Source organism: Boleophthalmus pectinirostris, unplaced genomic scaffold (assembly GCF_026225935.1).
Source record: "Boleophthalmus pectinirostris isolate CB_2022bp ecotype Guang Dong unplaced genomic scaffold, ASM2622593v1 HiC_scaffold_16, whole genome shotgun sequence".
In the NCBI taxonomy this organism is placed as follows: Eukaryota; Metazoa; Chordata; class Actinopteri; order Gobiiformes; family Gobiidae; genus Boleophthalmus; species Boleophthalmus pectinirostris.
This window is the reverse complement of record NW_026571095.1, coordinates 4,024,100-4,044,644: the sequence shown is the minus strand read 5'-3', so window position 1 is coordinate 4,044,644 and position 20,545 is coordinate 4,024,100. Positions and strand designations below refer to the sequence as shown.

Below are 20,545 nucleotides of genomic sequence, written 5' to 3'. Positions count from 1 at the left end.
TCATGTCTAATGTTTTTGTAATTAAGAATAAATCAGCATTACAATTGTTTATCAGTAAATCTATATTTGATTTGCGCATGTTTACCTCATGTCTGGGGGCACAGTTAGGTCATGTTTATAAAATCATACGGTTTCTTTAATTGTTCATCAGCGCTGAGTGAAAACATTCATAGTTTTAACATGACCTAATGGCAGAATGCTCCAGTTCATGTCAGTAGTTTATTTTAATGGTTACGTTATGTAAGATGTTGCAAGTAAAACAGAGGTCAAACCAATCAAGGAAATTCCAACTAAAAATACTGTGAAATTACTGTCACATTAGAATTCTTAACACACTTGTTTTTTTTTAATTCGGCAGTTTAAGGAAGATATATTGTGCTTGTCTCTGCTATAGTTTTAAACAATTCCACCCATGGATCATTATGTTATAATTTGGACATTTTAAATCGCAATAGTCATCTAAAACAACTTAATAAAAGAAACAAGTCCGCTCACTTTTATATGAGAAAACTGAAGTGCCCAATGGGAGCCGACATTGCCGTAAATTTAAAAATATAATAGAGTTGCAGATAACACTAGCGAGTATGTGCAAAAATATCGAAATATCGCTATATTGTTTCATTTAATGTGATGATACAGTGTCGATATCATGGCTGCTGTATCGATATATCACCAAGGATATTTTTTTATACATTTTACTAAATTATTTTGTTACAGTGCTACAGTTTTGTGTTTGTTTTGTTTAGAGGAAGGAAACTTGTTTATTTGACATTTTCACTATTTTGATGATAAAAATGTTTGTGTTTCTTATGAACTTTGCACAAGAAGTGGTTTAACAAAGATTTTTAGTATCACAGCCATGATTTAAACTATTACATTTTTTTTTTTATTGAACCATATCGAATCGATTTGAAATATATTGTATCAAATCGAGATGTGTATCGTATCATGGCCTGTGTATCGAGGTATGTATCGTATCAGCAACTTCTTAATAATATCCAGCCCTACTAGCGAGTCATGTGAATCACTCTAAATACAAGTGGATAAATGATAAGAGGAAACAACAACACATGGTTTAAAGCTCTGAAAAGTTGATTTTGCATTTAAAAGCCCTATATTACGCAAAATTGCCTTTTGTGAGGTTTTAGTCATGTTATAAAGTTGTTACCTTCTCAAAAACACACATGGAGTTGTGTTTTATTACATTCATACATTAGAGTAACCCTTTATTATTATTCTGTCTACGTCTCTAAAGCTCAAAATGCTCCACTTTGTGATGTCATGAAACCGTAGTTCAAGTTAACAGCTCCTTTTATTTTTATTTCAGGGCCGAAATCATCCAAATGATTCTAGTGAAGGTGTATGGAGTGTATTATCACATGACATCACAAGGTGGAACAGTTCAATCTGAGAGAAGAAAACAGCCTAAATCTGCAGGGTTTTTGTGTTAAACATGTGTGAATGAAACAAAACACAACTCCAGATTTGGTTTTGATGAGGAAACAACATTTTAACAGATCAGGAAACAGCATAATATGAGCCCTTTAAGATTTCAACCAAACAAATGATAGTCGCACGGTGCAAGTGAGGGAAGTTGGCAGAAAATTAAACCTTATCTGCACTTGTATGTGAGAATAACAGAGGCCATATGGAGATGTACAGAGGTATTATTCTACTGCTTGTGTAAACTAACAGAATGTCAACACTCCAAGTCATCCAAAACACGCATCTGCTCTGTCACACTGCAAACACGTAAAGAACATAGAGTATAGACAGTGTACACGTTGTTCCAGTGTCAAAACAGAGCTAATAAAATGTGTCATTCTTCAGTCTATTGTAAAAGCAGTTATTAGACCGCTGTGTGCTGCCTTTATCTAATCAGAAATTATTTTTATAGTCTGGGAACCAGGAAATAAGGCTGGTGCACTGTCAGCATGCTAGTTATCAGAAAGAGGAAGAGGCAAGCAGGGGCAAACACTGCGTACACAAGAGGTTAGGGCATCAAAAGCATTGAAAATCAGATACTAATTAATAATAAAACTAAATACTTATTTGAGCAAGTATCAATACTAAAAAAAGTCACATTCACAGGACAAAAATGAACCTTTCCAGAATAGATTTAGAATGATCCTGAGCTGTATCAGAACAAGTATAAGAGCACATAGACTAGTATACACACGGACCACTATGAAACCTAAAGAAACAGAAAACGCACACCAAAATTCCCGTAGAGGTGCAAAAGCAAGAAGCAGCAAGACAAAAGTGAAAAAATGCACAGCACACTCAGATGGCCCATGTCCAAAAGCTTTTTTATTTTTAAGTAACGTTTCGGCAAAAAAAAATATACTGGTATTGCCCATGTGGAACTGCCCCCTAGAGGTGGGAATCTGGAAATGCTGGGGTGTTCTGCTGATGGTGAGTCTGTTCTGTGTTTCTGTCGTGTTGGAGATGGTTCATGTGAAACTTTTCAGAGATTATACGTCTGCAGGTCGTACACACAGACACACGTTTATATGAATGGACAGATATTCTAGCCTCTTAGTGTTTTGGTGGTGAGAATTACTTCACGGTGCACAGACCTACATCAGAGTATCAGTGGTTTCAGGCGTCCACACAGTGCCGGATCAGATCTGTGCTCAGATGAATTCATGGGAGCTGGTGGCACCAGATCGTTCCATCTCTGGAGCTGTTTTCAATTGGATTAATGTGAACGAACACTGCATCAACAATGAAAACCACTCGAATACGTACTAGTGTGAACGGGGCCTTAATGTAGAGTTCTGTATTTAATAGAATGTTTTTTATGTAAATATCTAAACAGTTTTTTCTTGACATAGAATGGACTGAACTCACTGGGTGACCTCACTTTGGAATCTCCCGTTCATTGGAGGGGGATATGAGCACCTGGGCTGGGAAACCATTTTGTGTGCTGTAGTCCAAAAGCAAGACAAATATCTGATGAAGGCTTTTTTTTGCCGAAACGTTATTTAAAAATAAAAAATCTTTTGGACATCAGCCATCTGAGGGTGCTGTGCCTTTTTTCAGCTATGGAACCTACCTGGACCACTGAGGGATTACACATATATAAGGTCACAAGGCAATATAAAAGAAAGTACTATTATTTAATGTTGGAAATCAAGTTCTATTGTCTAAAGAAAGAATTATTATTGGACTCAGTATTGAGTATCAAGTCTATTCCTTAAATAAAAAAATAAAAAAATGACTTTGAAATTTTTGTTTTGTTACAACACAAGTCCATATCAGCAAGTTCCAAGTACGCTCAAGGACAGAACAAATATGCAAGTAAGAATACATGTTTTCTCCTGGCAGCCAACTTTGCTTTACATTACTCAAACTTTTTTTCTCAGGCTGGTTTTTGTTTGAATAAACTTCCAAACAGCGTTGACAGAACATTTCAGCTCTTTCCTGGCTTCAGCTGAGCGTCGGACACAAACCAGAAGCACTCAAACTCTACACTGAAAACACAGTGCTTCGTAGTTCGGAGTGACTGTCTTCCATTCCCTCTCCTGAGTGTCTACTAGTCTGGTTCATCAGCCGGTTTCACTAACTTAGAAACCGTCTGACCTCGCAGTGTTGGGATTCATTCGCTTGATGATAGCCGGGTACTTTTTATCATTTAACCAGTCGCTGCTGTTTGGTTGTGAGGTATGTAATGCACCGCTAACGGGGCTAACTGGTATATTAAGCTTTTTCCAAATCTCGTAGGAAGAAGGACAATAACATGTTTCCCCTTGATAAAATTCAACAAACATTCTCTTTATTCTGGCTTTAAATCCTCGATTTCAGGAATCGTTGACAACACAGAATGTCTGGCTCTTCTCTGATTGGCTGGTGCCCGAACTTGCACTTCCGGGGTTTTTGCGAACCATCTAGTGTATTCTGATTCCTGACCTAGTCGCTAGAGAGAAATTAAATTGAGCGGAGGCACTAGATGGTGCCAGCCTGGCTAAGTGTCTACATCTCCAAAGCTCAAAATGCTGTGTTCCACCTTGTGATGTCAAGAAGTGATAGTTTGTTTTCAAGTTAACAGCTACCGTTTACCTTTAGTTCAGTAGAGATTTCAGAGCGTAAATCATCCAAATGATCCTAGTGAAGGTGTGGGGAGTTTAAAAAAAACCTCCACCACACGACATCACAAAGTGGAACAGACCGTTTTCAGTCTGAGAAAAGAACTCAATGTAAATATGTAAGATTTGAGTGTTAAACGTGTGAACAAAACTAAACAAAACTAAACACAACTTCATTTATGTTTTTTGATGAGGAAACAACATTAGATCAGAAAATGTTTCTATAGAGATGCCATTGCTTGTCCTGGAATGTTCCACAGTATGACATTAAACAGATCTACTTCACATTTATTAAATTATAGGTGATTTTATTGTTCAAAAATACCCAGAAAACAGACATTCTGACTGAGCAGGGTCGTCTCTCCACAGATCTGCCCTGTAAACTTGCTCTGGTTTGGTCTCCTTGAAGATAAAGGTTTAATTCCATACCATGAAACATTCCCGATCAAACTATAAAGGTCGCCATGGAGAAAAGCATTCCACCAGAAAAGTTTCACAATGCACGATTATGTTATCAAGCAAACAAATGATCACACGGTCACATTGTGGAAGCGAGGGACGTCGGTGGAAAGTTAAACCTGATGCCCTGAGGAGTGTGACGGAGGAGCCATGAGCTGACTATGGCCTGTCTCCATCGCGGTGCCACATTCCTGCAGCCTCACGTCAACCTAAAAAGCCTTGTTTATCAGCTACAGGGTTGACAAGTTCAGCTAAATTTGTTCCCACTTAAGATAATAATTTACGAGACGAACTGCCTTCCCTCCCCAAAATCCCTCCCATGTCACGACTTCCTAATGTCAACTGAACTGAGGGACAAGTCAGCAATTAGCATACCGCACTTACTGATTTAAGATGAGCCTAGGGTTACCGAGCTTATTTCATTTTGGACTCTTATGGTCTGTGGTTATGGTCTTAAATTTCAAACTCGGTTTTGATACCAAGAAATACACAGGAAACTCAATACAGATTCTGACACCACAATGATAATTAAAGACACCGTTTCTTTAGACAATAAAACGTGATTTTCAACATTAAATCATAGTATTTTCTTACTTTCTTACTAACGTGAAAGGTTTATTTCTGCCCTGTGACTGTGATTTTTTTAGAATCAGTGCCTGTTCATGAGTATCTAGTTTGGATAAGATTGGGTTTTTTTTATACTTTTGACATTGGTTGTATATTGATATATATTTAGGCTTAAGCTCTATATCCACTGCAAAGTTTTTTTCATTTGCAAAAAAAGATTACTGACTCTGGATAACATCAGCTAAAAATATGGGAAGTAGGTCTGTGATTAAATTTAGAACAGCCTTACAACCAAAGATAAGCAGTGATATAAAGAGACTGACAATAATACTTGAGGATCTTTGTCAGAGTGAGCCCTCCTCTTGCTGCATTTACATCAGCCTCTGTCAAACATGTGATCAACTGCAAACAGAAGCGCTCCACAAAAGAAAGATAGAGAGATAGATAGATATAGATAGATGACTTTTTTTGTTTGCAGGATTCACATGGCTGGCTTCAATTAGACACATAACCCATACAAAAAAACATGTAGACATAGACAGTGGGGATGTATCACTAAGTGAAATATCGTGATATCGTATTGTCAAAAGTCTCGCAAATAATATCGTGGGCCATCACAGCATATCAAATTACCGTAAATTCCGAACTATAAACCACTACTTTTTTCTCACACTTTGAACCCTGCGGCTAATAAAACAATGCGGTGAATATATGGACGGGCTATTTGTTTGGCACATTGTCCATTCATATATACGGTCTATGGTTTGGCAACACAATGGTTACACGCAGACTGAGTGCAGAAAATGCTGCTGTCTGTGAAGTTACACATGGATCTAGGGTTCACATGAAGTTACTGCACAAGCTTGTGATATTGTCAGTGCACTCAAATAGTTTGTCGCCATGTGATAAAATAAGTTACGATGCTAAATGAACATTAGTGAGGGGGACACGTCTTACCCGTCTGCGTAAATGACAAAAAGAAACCTCTCAAACTTCAGTAGCCGGACCTCCACTCACACCTGATTGATAGAACTAGCCCCACCCCTGAGAGAGTCTGAAATCTGCTGAAATCCTCCAAGACACTGACATGATACAGACAGGACAGAGACTCTTTCTGCAGGAGAAATGCGCAGTAGAGAGCGGGTAGATACGGGGTGATGCGCAAAGAAAATGCTGTTTGATTGTGTTTTGAACAGTTATTTTGCGCTTCATACACACACCCTCCACATGGAAAACACACGAAGAAATACACATGATGCAGCTTTTAAGTTAAAGGTGATTGATGTGACTGTTGAAGAAAATCAAGCTGCTGCAAGTGAGCTCGGCATCAGTGAGTCAATGATGAGACTTTGGCAACAACAGTGTGACGAAATGACTCAATGCAAAAAGACGACAAAAGCTTTCTAAGGAGATAAAAGCAGACAGCTCCAACTTAAAAACATTCTTGAAGATGTGGACAGCTGCTTATATTCAGGTGAGCGTATATATGTACTGTATGTAAAATTTAGTTGATGCAGTGTATATTCAGGTGCACTCAATAGTCCAGAATTTACAGTACAAGTCTTTTTGCTTGAATTAATAGTTTTGTAGCAGCAACAGCTAAAAACCAGAGGGAACTACAAAGACCATGATCCATTGCTCAGTTTCAGTGCCATCTAAATGAAAAAATTTGGCACTTTTAAATCATAATTCTTAGGATTGTGACAGAAACAAAGGCTGGTCAAGGTAGTTTAAAAGGAAAAGCAGAATATTCACAATTTGGTTCTCCCCCACAAAAGATGGTTGTGCCGTGAAATTCCGATATTGTTACATCCCTAATAGAAAGCAAGTTAACAAGTTAAAAAACAGTATTCAGAAGTGTTTTTGTTTGTGCGATGAATGAAAACTTTCAGCAACTTTTTTCACGGACAAAGGAGGGAAGAAGTTGCTATCAGAGGGCAGGAAAACAACTTCAGAGCAGAGACTCAGTTAGTATGTAGCACTAGACTCCACTAACCATCACAACTAGAATGACTTTACCACACAGAGCCAAACAAGGCGCCAACATATTCAACTTCCAGTTCGTGCATGACAAAACCACAGCGTTTCGTTATGTTTAGTGATTTAACTTTGAACAATAACAACAGGCTAACAACATCCGCCTGTAAAGTACCGCTTTGGTCCAACTCTTCCCCAGATCCCATTGTTGCCGAGAAAATGCACAGGAGCGATCTGTCAGCAGCTTGGGAACAATCCTCCCGGTGGCTGTAGCGATGTAGGAATGTGGAATGTAACAATGTTAGCCTGTGGGATGAGTCACCTCCGAACACTGAGCGCGCTCTGTTCTGCCCGGCTCCACTGACTATAGGTACACCTCGCAGCACACTGACGAAGAGAAAGAGCTTTTACACAAACTATTACTGCTGGCCAACGCAAAATATTAAAAGATCATCATTCAGTCACTGCATTGGAGTTAAAATCATTTGTATGTAATCATGTTTTTAAATTATGTAAATTCATTCAGGTTTCTCATTCAGGATTCAGGATTCATTCAACGGTTTATTCATTCATACTATACACTATTTATATAATTTTTTAAGGCATGTCTTTATGAAATTAACTCTTTCTCACATGAAGACAACATTTGACGACCCCCGTACCCTTAATGACGTCTTTTGACACCTCCGCTGTATCACTAAAGACGTGATTTGACGACCATTAGAAACGGTTCCTGTTTTTTACATCTAAACAGAGGCTGTGATAGGTGGGGGCCACTACAACCCATACTAGACTGACCAATAGGATTCCAGGATATGTTTTTCCGAAATTAATCAAAGTAGTGATGATTGTAGCTTCCGGAAAAAACATAACGCGAAACACGAGCAATGGAAAGATTGCGGCACTGTGTCACACAGTTTTTGAAATAATGAGGAGCGGACGTATTTTATGGATAAGTTTCGAGAAAGTGACTTTTATAGATTTCAAAGTGATGATGAAGTTGATTATAAAGTGGAAAACAGCGATAGTGACGGACTTTCGGAGAGTGAAACTTACGAAGGTGAGAATGCCAGTGATGCGTCTGTGTGGAGTCCTGCGATATCTGAACAAACTATCCAGGACTTTATACTCGATTATGGACCAAAATTGCCCTGAAATCTGGATGTTGCTCAGACGAGTCCTTTGAAATATTTCAGTCTTTTTTTTCAAGATACGATGCATGACAGAATTGCTACAGAAACAAATGCTTATGCGGAGCTCTACACACGAGAAAGTAGCCAAGATGACAAATGCTGGACACCCACTTACAGGGACGAGTTTTATTATTATATTATTATATTATAATAAGCTAAATGAGTTGAATAAGTTAAATGGAAAAAAACAAATTAGGTCCACACAGGTGTACAACAGGTAAAAACAGTTCTGTATCTGGTGACATGAAATCTGTTTAAATACTTTGACAAATATATTTTTTAATTTTTTTATGAATATAGTACTCAGAACATGCATATATCAGATGCTGAATATAGTTTTTTATTTTCGATTTTGCACCTGACCAGGTAAACTCTCATTTTCAGTGAGCTGTTATAAACCTGTAAATGAGTTGAATCACATTTAAACATCCAGAAATGAAGAGTTCAGAGTCTAAAGTTTCCAGAGATACAAATATGTCTGTTAATGTCATGAGTGTAAAAATCATTTATAACCACTCGTGGAAGTCTGTTTTCTTTTATGCAGTTATGTTCTATGGATAGTCCTAGTCATATATGTATGGGTTGTTCCTAGTGGGCGTCCAAGAGGGAAAGAGTTAAAACTGCAAAGTGTTTTTTTTAAATACAGGACCCCGGGACAGCCTAATAAATACACAAAATAGTCATATTGATCCTCATGCATCACGCTGGGGGTGTTCTGTCTGTATGTTTATGATGGAATGTTCACAAGTTACCATGGAGATAAAATGGACACATTAGCAAACACTGCCAGAAAGTTTGAAAGGTGCGTTGTCTAACTTTTCAAGTAGAGGGTCCATCAAACTCTTTTCTCCATGGAGATGTTCTGCTTGGAATGTTTCACAGTGTGGTATTAAACGTTCTATCTTTGGACACCAAACCAGACCAAGTTACAGGTCAGCTCTGTGGAGAGGCGACCCCGCTCACAGTCAGAATGCCTTTTTTTCAATGTATTTTGAGCTATAAAACCACCTGTAATTCAATAAATGTAAGATAGAGCTGTTTAATGTCATATTGTGGAACATTTTATGCAGAGATAAGACTGTCTCAGACTATCTGAAAACTTAAACAACACATTTTCAGGAGAATGTAATCAATACAAGCGTTCATGGCCTTGTTAAAGCGTTTGATTTTTAACAAAAAGGTGAGAGTGACTACCTAAAAAAAATGGTGTCTACAGTAGCTAGAGCGTGATTGTAATGTTATTTGAGACTTGTTTAACAGCACAACTCATCTCACCTGTTGTAGTTTCAGCTAAGTCAGCTCTTTATGGTCAGACTGTGATAAAACAAAGCTCAGATTTAAGTCTAGAACTAAAGTAACAAACCTCCAGACAGAGCAAAGCCTACAGTTAGCATCACACCCGGGGAATGTTGATGACTAGACCTTCAAGCAGAAATTCAGTCTGATTCAAGCTAGTCAAGAGCATTCAAGTGTAAACCAACACAGTCTGTAAAACTGGACAGATCGTGTACATCATATTCATTCAACTCTTCACCCTATTATCAGGAGTAAAGCTGCACTCTGTAACCTTTTCAAGTGATCTGCCATATGCTTATCTCTATGGAGATTTTATTGCTTTACCTGGAATGTTTCACAGTATTGCCATGGATCTATTAAAATAACTGGATAGGGTATTGCTGCTTGTAGTTGCCTCCAGTTGACATAGTGACATTCACTGGAACTTCAGCGGAAAAAATCCCATGGGCCAAGACAACATTTTTCTCATAGAGGAAATGTAATCACAAACTGCTCGTGTGCGTCTGACAGGGCACCTAAAACTTTCAAAAATGTTGGATTTGTTGGCGATTTTTACCTAGTTTTAGATCATAAACTTTTTCTCAGCTCAAAACCCTTTAGTCGTCTTAAAAAAACGCTTTATAATTGTTAGCTCCGGCTCCGCTCTGCTCTAGCTCCTCTGGTTCGACAGGAAGTACCTCGCCGGTGTGGTGTAGGATTTTGACCCCGTGGTGAGGTGACCCCGGGGTCAACATACCATATAGTATTCTGACCCCGAGGTCAGAATCGTATTATGGGGTATGTTGACCCCTCTTACAATATTGAGCCCCCATGAAAATCTATACTTTATTAATAAACAACTTGAATTCTATAGAAAAACTCTGAATATTAACACTATATCTCCAAATTAAAACATACTGACATAAAAGTGTTTTTTGAAGAACTCAGATGTATTTTTTATGTCAATTATAACTTTTGAATCTTAAAAATGACTTAGTTGTTTAAACACATATTTTACTGAAAATGAGATAAGTAGTTATTAATTAGTTATGTATTTAAAGTGATGTATGATGATTTGGAATCTTGTTAAATATAAATATATGATAAAAAAAGATTTAATAACACAACATGACTAAATTCAAGGTTGTTATTCTTACAAACCATTGCCTAAATTGACATTATGATTAAGGATTATCTGAACATAGCAAACTAAAAACCATAACAATGTCAAATACAATATAAAAAGTGACACGAATGCTATGTATATGCAATTTTAACAATTCCTTACATTTACAAAAAATACCAAGTCCTTCTCCATCAAAACATTCCTTAAAATACCTTAAAAGAAAGTGAATATGTAGAAATATATAATACAAGTAAATGACATGAGAAATAATGATCAGATAAGTAACTACTAAAGAAAAAATAAGGGGAGTAAAAATCCTATTGGGGGTCAATTTACTATAGCGGCATGTTCACCCTGGGGTCAAAATACTATGGGGGTCAACATACTATCTTACACTGAGTTAGGCTAATCTAGAATCATCCTCCATTGAGCTCATTTTGAAATTTTGATACCGCAAGGCCAGGTTACAGATCAGATCTATGGAAAGACAAGACCACTCACAGTACTAATCCAAGTTTTTCTACGAGTTTTTTAAGCAACAAAACACCTGACTGAAACTGAATAAATATAACACCAATACATTAAATCCATACTATAGAACTTTCCAGACAAATCAGGAAACAAGAGGGCCACACCCACCACCAGAAAAGTTCCACAGTGTAGCTTGAAAGACTCTAAAATCAGTGCATTTCCTGGGTTAGATCGTATCTCTCGAGTTAGCCTGTGTAAACGCTCTGCTGGTTAATGTTTGTGAGAATGCTCGGTCAAACTGTGGGGTTACCTAGCAGCTCCTCTGGGTCTTTGACCACGATGTGCGCGTTCAGCTCCTGCAGCTCCTGGTGAAGCTCCTCCACCTTTTTATTGGACTTTTTCAGCATGTTGTCCACGTACGCCAGGCTCTTTTTATCTGTGGTGACCTGAGAGGAAGGGGAGATGTTAGTCAGTCTTAAAAACAAGGAAATCTATTCATACTTTGCGGTGCCATCACGCTGGGGGTGTTCTACACATATCTCTAATGGTGGAATGTTTAGGAATTACCATGGTGAGAAAAAGTGTATGGTCCTGTTTAGGTGTTTGATTTTCAACAAAAAGTGTGAGAGTTGACAATACAATTTAATATTCAAGTTTATGAAGCCAATCCTTAACAAATAATGATAGAATTTTAATATTTCAAAAAAAAAAAAAAAATGTGAATGTCAAACCCGCGATATAATTATATTTGGCCCGCAAGATCATATCAAAAATGTATTACAGCTGGCCCGCCGGCTACAGATAGACTATAGACACATTATTTATTTAAAATGCTGTTATTATTTTATATTTTGCTTGTTCTGGATTCAACATTTAAGCAAAACTGTTATTAAACATTTATTTTAATAAGAAAAGTTTTAACATTACATATCTCAAAAGAAGAAGAAAAATTTCAACGACATCTGCATGTTTTAATAAATATTTAGTTTGGCCCAAGTTTTTAATTCTGGCCTCTGTGAATTTGAGTTTGACTCCTCTGACTTATGAGTTAAATGGGCACCTGGCCTTCATCTGAAATTATGACAACATCAAATTCTAAAATATTTTCCACAACACATCACAAGTTCAACCTAGACCTAGGCCTGTCAAAAATATTGTTCCAACTTTCATGTACTGAACGATAAGTTGATATAGTAACTATTCTGACAGGCCTACCTACACGTAGCTCTGGCTTCTACATCTTTGGTCCACACAACAAAGAAATTATCTTGACAAACATTTTTAAAACATATACATCACAGCAATATTTTCTGCTGCAGACTGTTTGTGTTATTCTTTAAAGGTCCCATATCCTACACAAAATTGATTCTTCTGAGCTTTTAGCCACGTTACAATGTTGCTACCTCCTCAAAAACATATGTGGAGGTGTGTTTTGTTTCATTCATACCATATTTTCCGCACTATAGGGCGCTCTGGATTACAAGGCATACTGTAATTAAATGGTCTATTTTCAAACTTTTTTCACAAATAAACCGCACCGGACTATAAAGGAAACACAACAGTGTGATGGGTCAGTGGGACTTTGTTTGGCGCGTTCACGGTGACTCTGGGCTTTATTCAGTTGTGGCGTGTAGGGAGGGTGCTGTCTGTGGCTAGAAGTGGCACATTACACTCGCTTTTTCGGTTCGTTCCTCCGTTCCGTTCCTCGTCGGCGTGGAGTGATGAGTGTGTCTGTGGGTGTTTTTCGTTGTGCGGTCGCTGTCTGCTCCGTGTGTGTTTGTGTGTTCTGTGGCTTTGTAGTTTACTGAAGTCGTGCTGGGACACCCGAGTGGATTTGTGTATAGGGCGCTCTGGATTGTGGGGCACACATTTGTTTTTTGATGGGGTTGGAGGCTTAAGAGTGAGCCCAGTAGCCCGGAAAATACGGTACATGTTTGACTAATCCTTTATTATTAGTCTGTTTACATCTCCAAAGCCCAAAATGCCCTATTCCACCTTGTGATGTCATTTGTTACGTTTAGATCGGCAATTCCAGTACAAAATCTTCAAAATAATTCTAGTGAAGGTGTATGGAGTTTAAAAACACAGTGGAGCACTTCCTGTATGTGTTGTATAGAGGATTTTCCAAGGAACGAGAAATCCAGCGACTGTTTGTCCTTTTTCAAATGTTGCGCATGCGTGAAACCACCCCCCCTCCCCTACAGCTCCTACGTAGAAACGCCTCCTCCCTCCTCCTCCTTTACGCCAGAAACAGGTTTGTTTACAGCCGGTGCGCTGCACATGACTTGTAAACAACTAACTACAGTGTTGGTTAGGCAAGACGGAGAAGTGAGGAGCGGGGGGAGCGGGTGTGGCGGACATTTCGTTCGCGGACGAGAAGTGAGGAGCAGGGAGAAGAGCGGAGCAGGGAGCAGGGAAGGAGAGAGGAGCGGGGAGCGGGGAGCGGAGATTCCGTGCCCGGAGAAGTGAGGAGCAGGGGGAAGAGCGGATCGGGCAGCGGGGACAGGAGCAGGAAAGGGGTGCAGAGAAGGGTGCGCGGAGATTCAGTGCGAATGAACTAGCTACAACACGCAGCAGCAGCAAGACTCTTTCTTTGCCTTGAAAATTACGTTTTCAGACATAGGATATCGCTTTCGTGTCCTGAAAAACGTTTGTCTAGCTCTTGGAAATAAAGTACGTTTTCATAATAAGCAGAAGTGACCTGTCCAGGAGTAATTTGGCGACCAGTGCGTCAGTCTTTAGACCCTTCGTCTGCTTCAGTTGCGCCATCACTGGAATGAATCTTCAGGAATCACCTTAGTTTGGCTTCGCTGCTTTTCCCCTTGTCTTCTTCTTTCAGCAATCTCAAAAACAGACTTTCTTTTGCGGCTAACTGCTCCTGGATTCTTGTCTGCCATTGCAACAAACTTTGTGCGAACTGCGAGGAAGATATAGGTCAAAAAAAGCCGCTAAGAACTGTTGCGTTGGTGGAGTAAACAGCGTCTGTGCGGCTTGCGTCTGTGGACTGCGTGACAGTCGTACGTAAACCACGTACCGGCGGCGCGCAGGCAAGTCAGTTACGCTAGAAACGTAGGGAGTTTGATTGACAGCCTGTCAGCTAACAGATAACGAGGCAGTGTCGTTATCTATTGGCAAATGTTTAGCCCCACCACGTCCAGAGTTGATGAATTTGTATTCTCTTTTTTTTGGTCATCATAATTACAAGGCTACTGCACCTCTATAATGCTATCATTGACAACTTGAAACAAAAAAAATCCTCCATACAACCTTTAACACATGACATCACAAGGTAGAACAGAGTTTTGTGTGAGAGAACAACTAAGCCTGAATCTGCAGGGTTTGTGTGTTAAACATGTGAATGAAGCAAAACACAACTCCAGGTCTGTTTGTGATCAGAAAATAGCATAATATGGACTCTTTAAATGTACCTTTCGCAGGTTTTCCGCTCCCTCCTTGATCTTGAGTTCTTTGCGGATCTCTCTGCGGATCTGCTCCTTGATCTCGTCCAGCTTCTGTTGAACCATGGTGTCAGACAGGTCCAAGTTATGGCCCAAACCAAGACGCTCGGCTACCATCTGCCCCCGAGAGTCCCCCTGGAAAATGACAATAAAACAACTGTTCATAATCATAAACAACTGTCCGCCCAGCCAGTCCTTTCTAGCCTGATTCATCAGCCAGTTTCACTTTGTAGAAACCGTCTGACCTCACAGTGTTAGAATTTGTTTGCTCGACGGTAGGTGGGTACTATTTATAATTTAGCCAATCGTTGCTATTTGGTCGTGATGTATGTAATGCGCCGCTAATGGGGATAACTGTTATATTAAGCTTTTCCCAAATCCTGTAGGAAGAAGGACAATAACGTTTTTCCGAATGACAAAATTCACCAAAAATTCTCTTCTCGGGAACAACACAGAATGTCTTCGCTGATTGGCTGGTGCCTGAACTCACACTTCTGGGGTTTTCGCGAACAATCTAGTGTATTTTGATTCCTGACCTAGTCACTGGAGAGAAATGAAATTGAGCGGAGGCACTAGGTGGCGCCGGCCTGGCTAAGTCCTTTCTACATTCTGTTCAAATCCAGAAGGGACTGGGACTGGACCATAGCGAGTGAAAGCCATCTGTCCAAACTTGAGACGGTCCAACCACAGCTGCTCATTTGTATCACGTGTCCTCTCAAAAATTCTCGTAACATTCAGATCAAAATAATAAAACTTCTTTTACCTAAAATAAGTAATAGCTTGGTGCTTCGATTGTTGATTCTGTAAAAATCCACACAGTTTCTCTGTCCTTTATGTACATTTTTCTCCTTTGTTAATATGTAAGCAGCAAAGTTTGTTTTTGACGTGGACAAAGCATGCGTCTCTCTGATTGGTTAACCCGCCTGTCAATCATATGCTCTGAAACCAGGATGACAGGATACAGCTCCAGACACTCGTCTTTGTAAAGTTTTTTCAAAGCGCGCGATTCTGTCTATCTCGGTAACACACTGTCAAGAGGATGAGCCTGTTCTTCTGGGGCTGCACAATTAATTATCAAATCAAGATCTCAATTCCAGTTAATACAATAATCACAAGGCTGTAATTATTTAGATATAATATAAAAGAAACAGCCTGTGTATGGAAAAATCTTGTTGTACCTGTTTAGTTCTCTACAAACTTGTTCTGAAATGCACGGGATTCTTGTATTAGTTTATAGATGAGTTATATATGAGTTAATATTTGAGGCTCCTGGGGTTGTTTACAATGTGCACTCAAACAAAATCCTACTTTATAAAAAATATGTTGCAAATTTCATCAGAAAAATCTCAATTATTTTCCAATATCGTGCAGTCCTGCTCTTTCGCAACTCAACTGTTTATTTTATACTTATTTTATTTAAGTCTCTCCGTATTTAAATGTGCATTTTGTTACTTTTTTCGTGGCGGTCCATCAAATGCTTTTCTCCATGGAGATGTTTGATGATTGCTTTGACAGGAATGTTTCACAGTACGGCATTAAACCTTTCAGTCTTCATGGAGACTAAACCAGACCAAGTTACAGGTCAGATCCGTGGAGAGGTGACCCTGCTCACAGTCAGAATGTCTGTTTTTCTAGGTATTTTTGAGCTATCAAACCATGAATAATATCTGAACCACTGAGGGATTACACACATATTAAGGCCACATGGTAATCGTGTTACTTTCTTTTATATTAAATGTTGAAAATAGTCTAAATAAAGAACGTTTTCTAATACAATCATTGTGGTATCGATTATGAAACTAAGGAAAAGACTCGATACTCAATATTGATTCAGAGTTTGAATTTATACAAGCACAAAACTGAAACTGTAACTTCATTTTTCATATGGTTTACATCTTGCAGAGAACTGAAAGATAAATTGCAATTACACAGTGACAATTACAAGAAACTGCAATTATGATGTTAGAAATATGATTTGTAGAAAACAAAATATTTGGTCACTAAAACCTGCCAAACGTGAACTTTAGACCTTTACAAACATGTGGATCTACAGGTCAGTATCGCTTCTCTGAAACACTAATGCTCCAGGACATACTGGTCAGGAAAGAGTGTAAAATTAAGAAAATGTCTGTTACTATGGAAATCTGCCATGTTTGTGACAGTAGTGCAAAATTTTCATGAAGATATATTAGCCAAAACAATGTTAAAAAGTGAAGAAAAGTGGTAGAACTGTAATTAACTTTTCAGGTGGAGGGCCCGTCAAATGCTTTTCTCCATGGAGATGTTATTGTTTTTTCTATGGTATAGCATTAAACCTTTCAATCTTCATGGAAACCAAACCAGCTCAAGTTACAGGTCAGATCTGTGGAGTGGCGACCCCACTCACTGTCAAATGTCTTTTTCTAGGTATTTGAGCTGTAAAACGACCTGTAATTGAACCAAAAAAGTAAAGTAGAGCTGTTTAATGTCACACTGTGGAACATTCCAGGCAGAGCAATGATATATCCATAGAAACATGCAGATAATGCACCCCAAACCAGAAAGTTACACAGTGCACCTTTAAAATCTCCAATGATTTAATATTAGACTGGAGGTGTGACAATCTCAAGCTCTATTCAAAATGTACACAAATTTGGAAGTGCAATTTATTTCTTATAATACTGAAACCAAACCATACAGCAGAATTATCATCATAAAACTATAGCCTGATTCATCAGCCGGTTTCACTTCGTAGAAACCGTCTGACCTCGCAGTGTTAGAAGTCTTTCCCTCGATGGTAGGCGGATACTTTTTTTATTTAACCAATTGCTGTTATTTGGTCGTGATGTATGTAATGCTCCACTAACGGGGTTAACTGGTATATTAAGCTTTTCCTAAATCCCATAGGAAGAAGGACAATAACGTCTTTCTCCTTGATAAAATTCACCAAACATTCTCTTTAAAGCTTTAAATCCTAAATGTCAGGAATCACTGCCAACACAGAATATATGACTCTTCACTGATTGGCTGGTGCCCGAACTCGCATTTCCGGGGTTTTTCCGAACCGTCTAGTGTATTTTGATTCCTGACCTAGTCGCTGGAGAGAAATGAAATTGAGCGGAGGCACTAGGTGGCGCCAGCCTGGCTAATAAAACTATTCTAAATGTAAATAAATTGCAGAATAATACACTGAAGTAGTTTGCATCTATGTCATAAAACTTCATAATTCAACCTTCTATAGCTCAAATTTCATTGCAGTACAGAAAAATCACCAAAAATGTCTCAGTAGTACAAACAAAAAGTACCCATGATCAAAACTGACATAAAAATGATTACTTCATCTATCATGTTTCACAAATGAAGTTGCAAAATATTTTAAAACTGCAATCATTATTATTTTTCCTAACATTATAGAGGCTTAAAAGGTGCACTGTGTAACTTTTTGGTTGGGGGTCTGTCACCTGCTTGTTTCTATGGAGGCGTCATTGCTCTGTCTGGAATGTTCCACAGTGTGACATTAAACATCTCTATCTTACATTTATTCAATTACAGGTGGTTTTATAGCTCCAAAACACACTCCACAGATCTGCCCTGTAACTTGGTCTGGTTTGGTCCCCATCAAGACAGAAACATTCCAGACAAAGCAATAACATCTACATGGCAAAAAGCGTTTAACGGGCCCTCCTCCACCAGAAAAGTTACACAATGCGCCATTAATAACCCCCCCGGCTCTACCCCCCGCGCTCCCGTTCACCGCTGACCTCCTTTAAGACGTCACTTTTACTAAAGACGGATTAGAGGCCACTTCCTGAATGGATTTAAAGTGGCCATCAGATACTGTAGAGCTTAGGCTGTCAGTGTGTGCGCCGTTCAACAAGTCACCATCAGGACCTAGAACTTTGGTCAAATACTGAAAAATACACAACATATAGTTATTATTAAGTGTATTACAATTACACAGAGATAACCAGATGTCTTGTTTTGAGTGTTATAGCAAAGGCCGGTGTGAGATAGTATTTTGACCCCGGGCTCAACATGCCGCTATAGTAAAGGGTTTTGACTCCTCTTACTTTTTTCTTTAGTAGTTACTTACATACAGGGGTGGGCATTCGATGAAATTTTCTTAATCGATCGTCGGAAGAATTAACGATCGATTATCGATTAATCATTAACGTTTTTATATTAAAATTATCATCATTATTATTACTATCTGCACTACTAATCTGCATAAATAAATTCAACTTTATGACATATAAACCATAACCACTCTAGAGTCGATTAAAATGAACGTAACTGAATCATGAACGACTAATCATGCCCATCCCTACTTACATGATCATTAATTCTCATGTCATTTACTTTTATTATATATTGCTACATATTCAGTTTCTTTTAAGGGATTTTAATGAATGTTTTGACGGAGAACGACTTGGTGTTTTGTGTAAATGTAACGTATTGTTCAAATTGTATATACACAGCAATCTTGTCACTTTTTATATTGTAGTTTACATTGTTATGGTTTTTAGTTTGCCATGTTCAGATAATCCTTAATCATAATGTCAATTTCGGCAATAGTTTGTAACGATAATGATCTTGAATTTAGACATGTTGTGTCATAATAAACATTTTGGAGGGTCAGATTACTATAGTCATTAGGTTTCCCCTATTTAACTATCAGCCCTGTCTATTTGAACAAGATTCCAAATCATTATACATCACTTTGATGACCTAACTCATTAATAACTACTTATCTCATTTTCAGTAAAATATGTGTTTAAACTAAGTAATTTTTAACATTCAAAAGTTATAATCAACATAAAAAATGCATCTGAGTTCTTCAAAAATACACTTTTAAATACGTCAATATGTTTTCATTTGCAGATATAGTATTCATATTCAAAGTTTTTCTATAGAATTCAAGTTCTTTATTAATAAAATACAGATTTTCATAGGGGGATCAACATACCATAATAGGATTCTGACCCCGGGGTCAAAATACTATATGATATGTTGACGCCGGGGTCACCTCACCGCGGGGTCAGAATCCTATACCACACCAGCACCATAAGAGGATTTTAGTGCAGTTCAAAATAGTTACAAAAAATTAAATATAGCTGCAATACATTATTAGGGATGGGACACAACTTCCACAAGATGTGATACGAGATTGGGTCCACGAGAATGAGACAAGATGAAATTTTACATAATTCCTAATATTTACATTTCACAATTCAGTGTCCAATTTTGGTCTCACAGTTTATTTGATTTCATATTTTTGTTTCCATTCTAGTACTGCTTTTGGAGAAGAGAAGTAGATTATCATGTATCCCTTTTTTATCCAATCCAAATGTAAACACTTGGGGAAAAAAATCTCACTAGGTTATTTTTCTCATGTGTGCACGATCTTGTAGCAATTTTGTCTCAGGAGATATTGTGGCATGAGATCTTGTACCATCCCTATACACTATATATTTTAAGTTAACCCAGTCTACGTCAAATAAGATACAGATAAGATAAATTGTATGAGCAGCTCTTGAAGTTAAAAAATAAGTCCATTGTGTATTGTCCACACCTAATTAGAAAGTAGTTTATTGTTGGATGTCTTTCCTAATAGCTTTGGCTTTCCACAAACAGTCCAATGAAATAGGTTCTGGGTTTCACGTAAAAATAAAATAACTTAACTTTTCACTTAACTTCTAATTTGTGAACTTTATTACAGCTTGCATCAATTTGTGGAACTTCCTATAGATTACGTTTATAAGTTTAATGCCACACTAGATTGAGGAACAGCAATTAAAAAAAACTAAGATATAAAAAAAAAAAAATTAGTTAAAGCAATTGTAATAAGAACATATTTACATTTATGCATCATTGATAATAAGTATGTATTGACATCACTGTGGTATGTGGATAATAAAGGCCTGAGCTGAACTGAGCCAGTGTTTGGACATG

At 38.0% G+C, this 20,545-nt stretch overlaps 1 protein-coding gene across 1 annotated transcript in view; it reads right to left on the bottom strand.

Annotated features, from left to right (window-relative positions):
* The window catches only part of pkn2a (protein kinase N2a), a 92,907-nt gene that overhangs the window by 50,203 nt on the left and 22,159 nt on the right, over positions 1 to 20,545 (bottom strand). Inside the window, exons 2-3 of the mRNA XM_055151820.1 lie at positions 14,585 to 14,749; positions 11,467 to 11,602 (exon numbers count right to left, since the gene is read on the bottom strand). Coding sequence (XP_055007795.1) covers positions 11,467 to 11,602; positions 14,585 to 14,749 — 301 coding nt within the window. The remainder of the gene's footprint in view (positions 1 to 11,466; positions 11,603 to 14,584; positions 14,750 to 20,545) is intronic.